Source organism: Babylonia areolata, chromosome 24, assembly GCF_041734735.1.
Source record: "Babylonia areolata isolate BAREFJ2019XMU chromosome 24, ASM4173473v1, whole genome shotgun sequence".
NCBI classification, from domain to species: Eukaryota; Metazoa; Mollusca; class Gastropoda; order Neogastropoda; family Buccinidae; genus Babylonia; species Babylonia areolata.
In genome coordinates this window covers 7,440,819-7,455,898 of record NC_134899.1, presented here as the reverse complement: position 1 = coordinate 7,455,898, position 15,080 = coordinate 7,440,819, and the positions used below count along the sequence as shown (strand labels likewise).

General features: G+C 41.3%; 1 protein-coding gene across 2 annotated transcripts in view; it reads right to left on the bottom strand.

Annotated features, from left to right (window-relative positions):
- The window catches only part of LOC143299079 (uncharacterized), a 57,582-nt gene extending 45,299 nt beyond the window's left edge, over positions 1-12,283 (bottom strand). The window contains exons 1-4 of one of the 2 annotated variants that reach the window (XM_076612185.1): positions 11,972-12,283; positions 5,703-5,828; positions 3,384-3,527; positions 1,953-2,084 (exon numbers count right to left, since the gene is read on the bottom strand). In XM_076612185.1, coding sequence (XP_076468300.1) covers positions 1,953-2,084; positions 3,384-3,527; positions 5,703-5,828; positions 11,972-12,218 — 649 coding nt within the window. In that variant the 5' untranslated portion in view covers positions 12,219-12,283. Of the gene's footprint in view, positions 1-1,952; positions 2,085-3,320; positions 3,345-3,383; positions 3,528-5,702; positions 5,829-11,971 lie in introns of those variants that run through there. The other variant, XM_076612184.1, reaches the window with a different exon arrangement.
- Positions 12,284-15,080: the final 2,797 nt, after the last annotated feature.

Genomic DNA, 15,080 nt, shown 5'->3' with positions numbered 1-15,080 from the left:
TATGGCACTAACCCATCGACCACTAACCAACTCCTCTTTAACTCTCGTTTTTAGTTGATTGTGTTATGGACTATAAAGTATACTGACTTACATCTGTAATTGTTAATGTTCACTGTATTCAGATTTTTTTTTCTCTTTTCCATCTATTCTGAATTGTCATAATGAATTTATATGCAAAATAAAATGATGGTCGACCCAAGAAAGTCCGGGACAAACAAAAAACAAAACAAAACAAAACAAACAAACAAAAAACCCCTCCTCTTTAATGTTGATGAGGAAGACAAAAAAAGACGTTGCAACTAGGATGTATACAAACACGCAAACACATTTTATCTTTGAGGGGAAGAAACAGAATTTCCACAATACAATATACACACACAATACACAAACTTTATTGTCTATACTTTGGTACAGAGATTTTCTTTTTGGCAGCAGCACATGTTCAACATAAGAAGAAAACAACAAACAAATAAAATGAATAGAAAATAAAAAGATAAATTATAGGGCACCAAATGGAAATAGCTATATACAAATACATTATACACATTACTGAAATTTACGTGCCTCTCCATTTCAGTCAGCCAAGCCGTATTGCATATCCCCCCCCCCCACACACACACACCACGCGCATGCACACGCACACATACACTCTCTCTCTCTTCCTCTCTCTCTCTCTTCACAAAATATGCAACTACAAAGATCATAGTTCATTTGAAAATAAAATATCACCAGAGTAAGACACGAATTAAACCAAAAAGCAGCACTTCCATAGTTCACATAATTTTTTTTTTTTTTAAATGACGCAACCTGCATACAACCAGCTCTTTTCCACACCCATCTTCCATGCCACCTACCCCACCCCCCCCCCCCCACCCCCCACCCCCCCAAAAAAAACAAACCCAAAACAAAAAAAACACCCTAAAATCATCTGTATCTTCAAGCAGAGGACGCGACAGACTCCAGAGAAGACGCTGCTGCATCAAACATCCACGGACATGTCTTCCCCCACACAGCTAGACAACCAGCCTACCCAGTCACCCGCTCAACAAGGTACCCCGTGATCGCAAATCTCCACCAGATCCCCTTCCAACAAAACACCACACCCCTACTCCATCAGGACGCTGTACATCCCAGAAAGAAAAGAAAAACTACGTTTTACCACCACCCGCCCACTCTCCCACATAGCTAGATGTCCCTACCTCCTTCCCCCCCCCCCTCCCCCCACCCTGATCCCAGAACAACTACAATCAACTACCAGCCACAGTTTTGATCCCCTACAGAATTCGGCGCAACAGTTTCCAGAAGAAGATAGGCTCAATGCCGCTTACATGGGAACCCTTCCCACGAACCCAGATGATTTCTAAGTCCATGTGCACCCATCTTCTCAGCCAGCCAAACAACCCTCTGTCCAGCCAACTACCTGTACCCTACTTCCTCGCACCTAGCTATCCTATCCACCCTGTCCACCCTAACTACCTGTACCCTGCTTCCTCGCACCTAGCTATCCTGTCCACCCTATCCACCCTAACTACCTGTACCCTACTTCCTCGCACCTAGCTATCCTATCCACCCTGTCCACCCTAACTACCTGTACCCTGCTTCCTCGCACCTAGCTATCCTATCCACCCTGTCCACCCTAACTACCTGTACCCTGCTTCCTCGCACCTAGCTATCCTGTCCACCCTATCCACCCTAACTACCTGTACCCTACTTCCTCGCACCTAGCTATCCTATCCACCCTGTCCACCCTAACTACCTGTACCCTACTTCCTCGCACCTAGTTATCCTATCCACCCAGATATCCACGGTCCCAACCCCCAACCCTAACCACACACACACACACACACGCTGACAACACACACACACACACACACACACACACACACACACACACACACCCTCACCCTCACACACACCCACCCCAGCCAACCCACCCCAAAAAGTGCCAGTACCTTTGATGAGAGGCCGCAGCAGCTCCCAGGTGAAGAAGACGTTGCAGGCCTCCCGGTCTCCCTCACTGTACGGGTAGAGCACATGCCGCGCGTGGTAGGAGAACACAGACCCTCGGTGTGGGCACTGGATTCCTGCAGTCAGCATCAGTGTAAGTCTGTGTTATTTGTGTCCGCTGAGTTAGTGTGGTATTCCGTCAACAAGAGAGTGGAGTGATGGCCTAGAGGTAACGCGTCCGCCTAGGAAGCGAGAGAGTCTGAGCGCGCTGGTTCGAATCACGGCTCAGCTGCCGATATTTTCTCCCCCTCCACTAGATCTTGAGTGGTGGTCTGGACGCTAGCTATTCGGATGAGACGATAAACCGAGGTCCAGTGTGCAGCATGCACTTAGCGCACGTAAAAGAACCCACAGCAACAAAAGGGTTTTCCTGGCAAAATTCTGTAGAAAAAATCCACTTCGATAGGAAAAAAAAAATTGCCCGCAGGAAAAAAAAAACAACAAAAAAGTGGGTGGCGCTGTAGTATAGCAACGCGCTCTCCCCGGGGAGAGCAGCCCGAATTTCACACAGAGAAATCTGTTGTGATAAAAAGAAATATAAATACAAATACAATGCTTACAATGGGTTTTGCCAACCCGTGGAAAGCGCTTTGAGCTTGTGTGTGCACACGGAAATCCAAATTATCGTTTTATTCATATACTGAGTGCTTTATCCGGTCAATAATGCTTAATGACTTTTGTTCGTTAAAAAAATGCTTGGAGCTTTATAAAAAGCAGCTGAATAAGTGTTTATTATCATTATTGCTGTTATGACTCTTCTTCTTCTTCTTTTTCTTCTTCATCTTCGTTCGTGGGCTGCAACTCCCACGTTCACTCGTATGGTGTAAACGAGTGGGCTTTTACGTGTATGGCCGTTTCTAGCCCGCCAAGCAGGCAGCCATGCAGGCAGCCATACTCTGTTTTCGGGGGTATGATGATGATGCTCGTCATCAGGAAATTCCGGAAAATCAATTTTACTGACATCAACACGCACGCACGCGCGCGCGCGCGCACACACACACACACACACACAGAGAGAATATTTCTAAATTTTCTAATATATATATATATATATAAATATGAGAGAGAGAGAGAAGATAGATATAAAGAGAGAGAGACACACACACAGACACAGAGAGAGATAATCATCACCATCATCATTTTTAATTAATTCTTTACACATCAGATCTGAGTGAGTGACGCTTCCCCTGGCGACATGGTCAGGACCCAACAAAGAGGTGCCCGGCCTGCCCGGTGCCCTGTCCCCCTACCTTTGGACTTGCCCATGGTGCCCGAACTGTAGACAGGACCCAACAGAGGTGTCCTGTCCCTACCTTTGGGCTTTCCCGTGGTGCCCGAGCTGTAGACATGACCCAACAGAGGTGCCCTGTCCCTACCTTTGGGCTTTCCCGTGGTGCCCGAGCTGTAGACCACGTAAGCCAGGTTGTCCAAGTGTACAGCGGGGGGCACCAGCTTGGGGGACATCAGCTTGGGCATCTCCTCTGTCCACCCTTCCTTCAGCACCAGTGGTTTCACCTTGTCTGCACAGACAACAAAAAGGCCAGGAGTGTGACAAACGACGGTGGAACCGACAGATGAACGTGACGTGGTTGAATCTGAGTGTCTGACTGCTTGGTGGGAGTGTCTGTGCATGGTGAGGTATACATGTGAGCATGTTGTTTGTTTTCGCTTCAATGTTTTAACTCACTCAGTACGGCCAGTCCTCTCTTCTCCTCTACACAGACCCCTCGGATGTCCAGTGGGTGTCTGAATGACCCAACCTTTAGCTTCCGTCGTCAGAATTGTGGTATTCTTTGTCAACATTCACGTCTTCAGTATAAGAGCCTTCCGCTTGCAATATTTTGATGATGGTAATTGGGGTGAAACGCTGTTAACGTCGTCTCTTTCGCCGTTCGCATGGCGAGAGTTAAATGTTTGTTTTAAACGTCAGGTTGTAGTTGTTTTGTTTTTTTTACATTGTAGGTATATAGCGCAAAAATGAGCATGCTTTACATGGAAAAGCATTATACAAATTATAATGATGATGATGGTGATGATGATTATAATGATGCTGACAACAACAATATGATTATAATGATGCTGATAACAGGATCGGGTTTTAACACGGGGAGCAAGTAGCCGCAGTCAATCGGAAGATGATCTGAGTTGTCGTAGGGGTGCGTGGGTTTTAATTACTTATCTCAGATATTGAGGGACAGCACCCAAACTGTAGTTGATGGTGAGAGTTGCGATTTGTACTGGATGCGGCAGAAACTGGTAACCAGTGAAGAGAATGCTGAAGATGAGTGATATTGTCAGTCTTTTTGGTTCTAAAGATAAACCTTCCTGCTGCGATTTGAACTTTCTGGATTTTTTGTATCAAGTATTGAAGACAACCAATGAAGAGTGAGTTACAATAATCAAGTCTGGACAAGAGAAGAGAGCACACCAGAGTTTGTGTTGCTTGAGTGGTAAGGAGATGTCGTATGGAACTGATCTTTCGAATTTGAAAGTATTCAGCCTTGCAGAGATGATTAACATGTTTCTTCATTGAAAGGTTTGAATCAAACGTCACGCCCAGATTTTTTCACTGAAGATACAAAGTCTACATCTGAATCGCCAATTTTAAGAGAGAAAGTTAAAGAGTTGTTTATAGACAGTCTGCCTGAAGAAATGATAAACAACTTCAGTCTTACAATCATTTAATTGTGGTTTGTTTTGATTTATCCATGCCTTAACGTCAGTATTACACTGTTCGTTGGGTTCACTGAATCAACATAATTTTTCATTATGAATAATTTTCTAACATAACCAATGATTAAGATATTGTAACGTTACCTAAGTGTGTGATCAATCGTATTACCCAAACTTTGCATTCAAACTTCTTTTTTTTAAATTCTATTACGTGTTATTGTAATTTAATTTCTTGACAGTCTATTCATTCTGCCGTTAGCCAGCTTCCCAGACACTTGAAAATATGTTTTAAAAATTATTTGGGGAGGCGTAGGGAATAGACCGGGCGCACACAGAGAGAGAGAGAGAGAGAGAGAGAGAGAGAGAGAGAGAGAGAGAGGACAGACAGACGCACAGCTGTACAGCTGTGTGCTGGGAGTGAATTTGATGAGCATACGAAGTATTTTCCGCGCAGTGACGGCAGCTGACACGGCAATTAACAGGCGGTGAAAGGGTTAACAAAACATCACACTTTGGATACAAGAATAGAAAACAAGTTAGATATCTGAAGCACTGACTGACACCAAAAAACATAAACTATAAAGACACTAAAAACAACGGGAAAAAAAGCACGTCAGATATCTAAAGCACTAGTTGGCACTAAAAATAAACCATAAACACACTAAAAAGGTCGAAAACAGTACGTCAGATATCTAAAGCTCTGATTGGCACCAAAAATGAATTATAGACACACTAAAAAGATCGAAAAAAACCCAACACAATAGATATGTACGTAAATCAATGACTGGCACCAAAACTAAACTATAAAGACACTAAAAAGATGGAAAAACAACACGTCAGATATGTAAATCAATGAATGGCACTGAAAATAAACTAAACTATAAACACACTAAAAACATCGAAAGAACCACGTCAGATATGCGAAGCACTAACTGGCACGAAAATATAAACCACACTAAAAAGGTCGAACAAAAGCACGTGAGATACGTAAAGCAGCGGCCGGCAGCAGTGACGTCACATACCCAGGACGTCCTTCAGCTTGGACTCATACTCTGTGGACGTGATGACCACCACAGGAAGGGCGTCGTCCAGAACCATCCCCAGCATGTGGTTGGGGTAGGACGTGTCCAGTGGCATGTAGGCGGCGCCTGGAACAGTGATTGACACGTTCTTCTTCTTAGTATTATCATCATTGATTGACACATTCGTCTTATCGTCATCACCGATTGACACATTCTTCTTACACACACACACACACACACACACACACACAACGCAACACACAACACACACACACACAACAAGTTTCAAGTTTCAAGTTTTAATTATCCTTTCACTCCTATCGGAGTATGGAGGATTACTGCAAAATAATCTTTTCGTGCCCAGAACAAACATTTCCAAATACACAACAATATCACATAAAAGTTGAGAAAACACAAATGTCTCCAAAAGTATAACTAGGCAACATTTGCAAATCTAATCATCTTACTTACAGCTGAAATGACTTTTTTGCCTCCTTTGAGCATATTACAAAAATTAAAAACCGATTTTGGAGACAAATATTTTTTAGGAACATATCTATTTCGTAACTGATCATAATTGGGACATTCCATTATAAAATGAAACTCATCACCAATCACAGACATGTTACAAACCTTACAAAGCCGTAACTCTCGTGGTATGCCTTTGTGTCTCCCTGTTTCTATTTCCAGCTTATGATTACTACTTCGAAATCTGAAGAAGCTGATAACATAATTATCAGGCATTTGACTTATATATTTTTCTCTACCAAATCCACTTTTGAAATTTCGATAAAACAAACATTTACTACTCGCCTCTAGAGCATGTCTCCATAGATTTTGAAAACTATCTCTCAAAGCAATGTTGACATTCTTGCAGAGAGATTCCCTCTCCAAGAAGAATTGACCATCCCAAACACAGTAATACCCTGCTTCTATTAAAATTTGTCTGATACAACTCATCCATTTTGAAGAATAAATACCATTTCGATATAAGTCAAGTAATATCAAATATATTTTCCCAGAATATTTTTCTGTGTTTGATATCACTAAACTGGTCCAAAATCGAACTAATCTCATTCTCACTAACACACTAATTGGATAAATACCAGTTTCTCCATAAACAATTTGGGTCATAGTATTTCTGTTCAGTTTGAACAAGCGTTTCAAAAATTTCAATTCTAATTTTTCAAGTATATCTACATTTTCATAACCCCATATTTCTGCACCATACAACAAAATAGGAACAATCATAGACTGGTACATGTCCAGAATGATATGTAAAGGTAAATCTTGATTTCTGGCTGACTGAAGTAACGAAAACATAGCTTTTTGGCCCTGTTCATAAATCATTTTTTTAGCTTTATAAAAAGTTCCGTTTCTACTAATTTCGATGCCAAGATATTTAAAAGAATCGACAACATCCAAACATGCATCACCAAACTTAAAAACAGGCTTTAGCTTGTTTGTAGAATTAAATATGATCACTTTAGTTTTCTTTACATTGACCACTAGTTTCCATTCTAAACAATATTTGTGAAAAACATTGAGGGACTGCTGTAGTCCTTCTTTCGTCTCTGAAAGTAAAATTGTGTCATCTGCATACAACAGTACAAATAATCGCATGTAATTATCTAACTCTGAAATGTTAACATTCAATAAAAGATCAACAGATGGACTCTTATGATCAGTCAAATACAACTCTAAATCATTGAGATACAGAGAAAAAAAGCAAAGGCGAGAGATTTTTTCCTTGTAGTACACCCTTACAAATGCTAAAGAAATAAGATTTTTCACCATTTAAAAACACACATGACTTAATTCTATCATACATGTTCATTATGACACGCAAAATTTTACCATTCACGCCTTCATGAACAAGTTTTTGCCATAACCCACTTCTCCAAACTGAATCAAAGGCTTTTTTAAAATCAACAAAAGCACAGTAAAGTTTCTTCTTTTTTATGGAAAAAATATCAATAAGTGATTTCAAAACAAGCATTTGATCTAATGTAGAATGGGACTGTCTAAATCCTGCTTGGGCTCCTGAAAGTATATTGTTTATATTGATATAATCAGTCAGCAAAGTTATTCCCCTATAATTATCACAGTCAAGTGTATCACCTTTGCCTTTATACAATGGCAATATCAAGCCGGATACCCATTTTTCTGGTACAACACCTTCGTCCAGTATCTTGTTAAATAATTTACAGTATGTTTCTGTCAGCAAAGGAACGCTGTTGATGATATATTCATTACGAATCATGTCTTCACAGGCACTTTTGCCTTTCTTCAGTCTTTTGATGGCTGAAGTAATTTCATCTTCAGTAATACATGCATTCAAAATATCATCATTATCCTCTAAATTGATAATGTGCATTGCCGTTGTACTGTCAATGTGTTCATTATCATTAACGTTAAGGTTGCTGAAATGGTGAAACATGTCTTCTAAGTTTATGGGACATGATGTTTTCTTTTTCTTTTTAATTCTATTCCATAGTTCTCTTGAATTGCTTTTGCGTAAACTTCGTAGTTCTCTGTGCCATTTTTTCCTCCACGTCTTTTCTGCTTTCTTTAAAACGGACTTGTAACTTTTGCTGACTCTTTAGAGCGTGTCTCTATTTTTACTAGAATTTCTTCTTCTTTTTTTTTTTTTTACTCTGTGTTTAGCTTTAAAATATTCTGATCGGCTTCGTTTGCATGTGAAATCAAACCAGCTGCGACTATCTCTGTGTTTTGTCTTAGAAGTACGAATTTGATATGTCCCGAGAGTATCTTTTGCCGTCTGAATCAGAATGTTTGCGAGTTTATCATTTATGACGTCAATATCATCAGCATCGATTGCGTCATTTAAGTGTGTAAGCTCAGCGTTAGACAAATTTTCTTGAAAAGAAGCAGCCTTTTCGTGTTCCCATTTTCGTATTATTTCATTCTGACCTGTTAGATTTGATGTGGCACATTTTTTATGACACGGTATGACAGCCGTATCAGTATGATTTATATGGTTCAATATGTGACACTCAGTAGCCAGAGACAAGATCAACGGGCTGTGTACATCAGATAATAAAGCATCAAAAGGGGAAATAGTAGAATCTGTTATTTTTGTGAACAAAAAGGGGGATCCAATCATGTAGTCAACCACAGTACAGCCATTACTAGTAAACATTCCGATTCCGTCATCTCTGCCTGCTCTTCCATTAAGAATATACAATGAAGACGATTTACACAAGTCAATCAATCTATACCCATAGTTGTTTGGTCGACGATTATCTTGATTATGTCTACACTTAACTGGATATAACTGCTCATCTAAAACATTGATCAAATCATGGAATGGACCTTTACTGTCACTCTGATGTTGATCAATAAAATCTTTCAAATCTTTTGTATAAGCATTAAAGTCACCTGCTGACAGAATAAAACAATCATATTTACTTTGTATATCAAAGAGCATGTTTTCAACATCATCAAACATATCAACACTACTATACACTGATCCTTCAGGAAGGATGTAAACCACTCCAACACACACATCTTTATCATATCCTGTTAAAGATGATTTTATCATGAACCATGTTGAGTTGCTGTCTTTGTTTGGTAGAGTGGTTATATAATTACAATATTTCTTTTTGTATGCAAAAGCAACACCACCTGAACGTTGGTACGATGAACATTTTCGACTGAAAACATGTATTGTATAACCAAGTTCATAGAAAACATTTTCAATGAATGAGTAATCTTCCTTGTCTGTTTTTGTTTCTGTTAATAAGATAACATCAAATTGACTAATGTGTGTAACAAATTCACTATGTTTTAACCTACTTCGCAACCCACAAACATTGAGTGATACAAAGCTTATGTTATGTCTTTCACCAGCTGAGCTTTTTGAATAGTTCACAGAAGAATCATGTAAAGCAGAACAACAATCACGTGAAATAAAACAATCAACAAGACTGTCAGGTAACAAATTTTGACCGTTTTCTGAAAGAAAACTGCATTGCCCTCCGTCGCACCCCTATCCCACAACATGCTGAAGACCCAAAGCTTCAAAGTCTACACTGTTCACACCAAGGTGGAATAGGTCATCAGGGTTGTCAATCAGGACGACCTTGGCGTTTGTAGTTTGGCCCGGCGTCTTCTTGAGGACACAGCGGATCCGACCGTCATGCGTTGTCGACACCCTGTCAACTGCCTCGTTGCGCTTTGCCACGTGTAGTAGTCTGGAGCGGAGAGGAGTCAGGTCGTCGTTGATGAAGGCTTTCTTGAACTCCTGGGTCTCTTTCAGGGCACGTCGCTTCTCCATCAACGTCGCCTTTGTCCGCCGAGACACAAATTTCACCAGCACAGGTCGGCCAGCGGGTGCGTTGCCACGGGAAACAGTGGAGTTGTGGCTGTTGGTCTTCCTCTGGCCAGACCTGTGGACAACAGCTATTTCACTGGGCTTGATGGTACAGCCCGCAGCCTGGAAGACTACTGACTTCCTCCTCCAGGTCCTCGTTGTCTTGTTCTGGAATGCCGATGATTTTAACGTTCTCTCGTCGGCTGTATTGTTCTTGTTTATCTATTTTGTACTGAAGAAGGAGGTTTTGCTTTTTCAACACCTCAACGTCTTGGTTAAACTGTTTGGTGACAGCATCGACAATAGTTAATAAAATGTTCTTTAGACTTTGTTCCAAAATAATTTTTTAACGATGACGACAACATAGGGACGAGAAGCTCTGCGACACGATTAGCGATTGCGTCATTGTCAAAATCGTCACTGGACTTTTTACAACCTTTCTTCCCCTTCCCCTTGCCACCCTTTGCACTATTTTTCTTGTTAAAAACACAATCCTCCAGAGTATCACGAAAACCAAAGCTTTCGTTGTTGAGTGCATATTCAATGAGTTTTTCCATTGGAACGATACCGGCTGACGTGGAAGGTTTTTGTGAAGAAGAAGATGATGATGATGATGATGGTCTGTGAGTAGGCGCCATTTGCACAAGAGTTTAGGCCTACTGTGATTTTTTTCTACAACCTCCTTTAAACACAAGTCAAATCAAATCAAATCAAATTAAAAGTTCATGTTATGCAATTGTTTATATTTCTGACCTGAGCTGGCATTAAAACAGATTAACAAAATTGCATGATGGAACAAATAAATGCGGCAATAAGTGCAGATTAACTGACGGCTGACATCTTGAACGATCTGTTCTCAATGCAAAAAAAAACCCCAAAAAACCCGGTCACATACCCCTTGATGTCGACCACGTTTCACACAACTATATGATATCCGTGGTCCATTCACATTTAGAAGGAATATTATACGAAAAAATAATTGAATAAACCGCACAGATTCGGAAAAAATCTTTTAACAGAAGAGAGATGTACGAGTCGGACTCATCAGGTGGGCGTAGAAATACACACACACACACACACACGCACACACACACAACGCAACACACACACACACACAACACACACACACAACGCAACACACACACACACACACACACACACACACACACACACACAACGCAACATACACACACACACACACACACACACACACACACACACACACACACACACACACACACACACACACACACACACACACACACAACCAACTATCACCCCCGTCCCCTTGACGACTCACGAACATCGAGAAAACAACACAACTTAACACTCCACAATCACCAAACCACACCATCCCCAAAATAAACATTCCTAGTGAATAATATACATTCAACTGAAGATCTCTCACACATCCCAACCCATTCAACTCCACCCCCAAAACACCCCAACCCCCAAAAAATTCAGCTTTGATTAAGCATACTGATGTAGGAAATGATTTGATCATACATCCAACCCTTTGCCCCCGACCGCCCAACGCCCCCACTCCCCCTCCTCTCCAGTCATCCCTCCAAAATAAAGCTTCGAATCCCATCTTCCACCCCAACCTCCGAACACCCACCACTCAAAGCAACAACAACAACAACAACAACAATAAAACAACAAATTAAAGCATACTGATGTAGGGAATGACATGATCATACATCCAACCCTTTGCCGCCCCCCCCCCCCCCCCCCCCATACTCACCCCTCTCCCATCCATCCCAACCCCCTCACCCTCACCCCCACCCCCCGAAAAAAAAAAGAAGAAAAAAAAAAAGCCTCGAATTCCACCTCCCACCCCAACCCCCGAACACCCACCCAAAACAACAACAACAGCAAAAAGAAAAAAAGAAGGAAAAAAAAAACCCAGACAAAAAAAACCCCACCAACTCACCCGCTTTCAGAATGGCGATGTAGGAGATGACGAAGTCCACCGTCTTGTCCAGGTAGATGGCCACACAGCGGTCAGGGGCTGCCCCCCTCTGCTGCAGAGCCGCGGCCAGCAGGTTGGTCCACGCGTCCAGCTCGGAGAAGGTGACGGTTCGATTCTCCGCTACGCTGACCACGGCTGGGGCGTCCGGCGTGTCGCGGGCCTGGCGCTGAAACATCTCGTGCAGCAGGCCTTGGTCCTCGTAGTCCATGGTGATGGGCGGTCTCTTGGGCTGCACGGGGAGGGGATAGGTGCTGATAGATGGTGGTGGTGGTGGTGATGATGATGGTGATGGTGGTGGTGGTGATGGTGATGATGATGTTGGTTATGGTGATGGTGATGATGATGATGGTAATGGTGATGATGGTGATGATGATGGTGGTGATGATGATGATGGTAATGATGATGGTGATGATGATGATGATGGTGATGATGATGATGATGGTGATGATGATGATGTTGATGATGATGGTGATGGTGGTGATGATGGTGGTGGTGATGATGATGATGATGGTGGTGATGGTGATGATGATGGTGATGATGATGATGGTGGTGGTGATGGTGATGATGATGGAGATGGTGATGATGATGATGGTGGTGATGGTGATGATGATGATGGTGGTGATGGTGATGATGATGGTGGTGATGGTGATGATAGTGAGGGTGATGGTGGTGATGGTGATGATGGTGGTGATGGTGATGGTGATAGTGATGATAATAGTACATACAAAGGTACAAACATAAATCGAAAATCATACACAAACATAGATACAGTAGATTTTCGGACACATACATGTGCATATCAGTATAAGAACGTGTGCATGCACACTCACATATGCATGATGATAATGATAATAATGATACTAAAAACTATGGAACTATTGTCAATGTAAAGCGCTTTGAGCAAAATCATTTGATTAGGCGCTGTATAACTTATCATTATCATTATCATTAGTAGTAGTAGTATCATTACTACTACTACTACTACTACTACTACTGGAACAACTTCTGATGAACAAACAACAACAACAACAACAAAACAATCCCAAACAAAATCAAACCGAAACGACGAAAAAAAAAAAAAATCCAACAGAACTACACAGACAAAACAGAACACACAAAGAAAGAAGATAAAGGGCGAGAAGAGACAGACAGATAGATAGATAGATAGATAGATAGATAGATAGATAGATAGATAGATAGATAGATAGATAGATCTATAAAAAAAAAATAAAAAAAAAAGGAAAAAGAAAAAGAAAAGGCTCTCACCTCTTCCCCACTCATTGTTGCGGTCAGCAAGGCGCGAGAACAGGAAACAGAAAAACGTCAATCCCAAAAGCAGAACAGAGGAGCAGAACCCTTCAGTGGTCACTCCAGAACTGGGCCCGGACAATCACACCACCACCACCACCAACACCAAAAACTTGACCATGCAGCGGAAAGCGAGTTGACCAGCTCCAACTCTCCACAACCTGAGTCCTCTGACCTAACCTGGCTGCGCGCGCAGCACCGGTTTTTATAGGTGCAGGGTGGTGGTGGTGGGGGATAGGGGAGGGTGGGGGGTCCCATTGCGAACTCTGACCTCTTCAAGAAGAACCCACACACTTCCTCTCTCTCTCTCTCTCTCTTGAATCTCTCTCTCTCTGTCTCTCTCTCTCTCTGTGCCCCCTTCTCTTCCTGCATTCTATATTCTTTCTGGATGGATGTAAAAAACAAAACAAAACAAAAACAAAACAACAACAACAATGATAATAATAATAATAATAATAAAAAGAAAAAAAGAAAATGAAAAAAAGAGCAGTCCTGCTCGCTCAAGTACCCTCGTGAAATAAAAATTCGTTTTGTTTCGTTTCGTCTCTCTCACTCTTTCTCTGTCTCTCCCCTTCTCTCTCTCTCTCTCTCCCCCCTTCTCTCTCACTCTTTCTCTGTCTCTCCCCTTCTCTCTCTCTCTCCCCCCTTCTCTCTCACTCTTTATCTGTCTCTCCCCTTCTCTCTCTCTCTTCTATCTCTCCCTTCTCTCTCTCTCTCCCCCCTTCTCTCTCACTCTTTATCTGTCTCTCCCCTTCTCTCTCTCTCTTTCTCTATCTCTCCCTTCTCTCTCACTCTTCTCTGTCTCTCCTCTCTCTCTGTCTCTCCCCTTCTCTCTCTCTCTTTCTCTATCTCTCCCCTTCTCTCTCACTCTTTCTCTGTCTCTCTCTCTGTCTCTCCCAAGAGAAAGATGGACATATAATAATCTTGTGATGCCAGTAGTTAATGCTTATAAATATTTAGGTATATTGTTTTCAACAAAACTTAGCTTCACTGCAACCTGTATCGATTTGTCTAGTAAAGGTAAGAATGCAGTTTTATGTATTTTGCGACAATTACGTAATTTGAATAATGACAGTTTATCTTTGTTTCTCAAGTTATTTGATTTACAGGTTCAACCCATTGTCCAATATGGTGCAGAACTTTGGGGCCTTGATACTTCAGCATGCCATATTGAAAAAGTACACTTATTTGCTTTAAAAAAGTTTCTGGGGATTGAAATGCGAACGCCCAATGATCTTGTATATGGCGAAACTAATAGATATCCAATTCATATAAATTCTACGATACGTTGTATTCGGTACTGGTTGAAGTTAACGAGAATGGATAATTACAGACTGCCACGTAAAGCCTATAGGATGTTACATGATTTAGATGAAAAAGGTAAAAGAAATTGGGCGTCAAATATTCGATGTAAATTATACCAATATGGTTTTGGATATGTATGGATGAATCAAGGTGTCCAGGAAATTAAACAGTTTCTCATTGAATTTAAAGAAAGATTGATTGTTTGCAGGTGACAGGAATGGAACTCACATAAGGAAGACAGCGACCGGTTTGAAATGTACAGAACATTTTGTACTACTCATGAAGTGAAAACGTACTTGCAAATTAGCTTAGACAAACATTTAAAATTCATAATGGCAAGATTTAGATTAGGTATTTCAGAAATTGCTCAACATTATTATCGGTACAGAAAGCATACTGTGGATGAGTTGAATTGCCCTCTGTGTAGAAGTGGTGTTGAAGATGAGTTACACTTTAT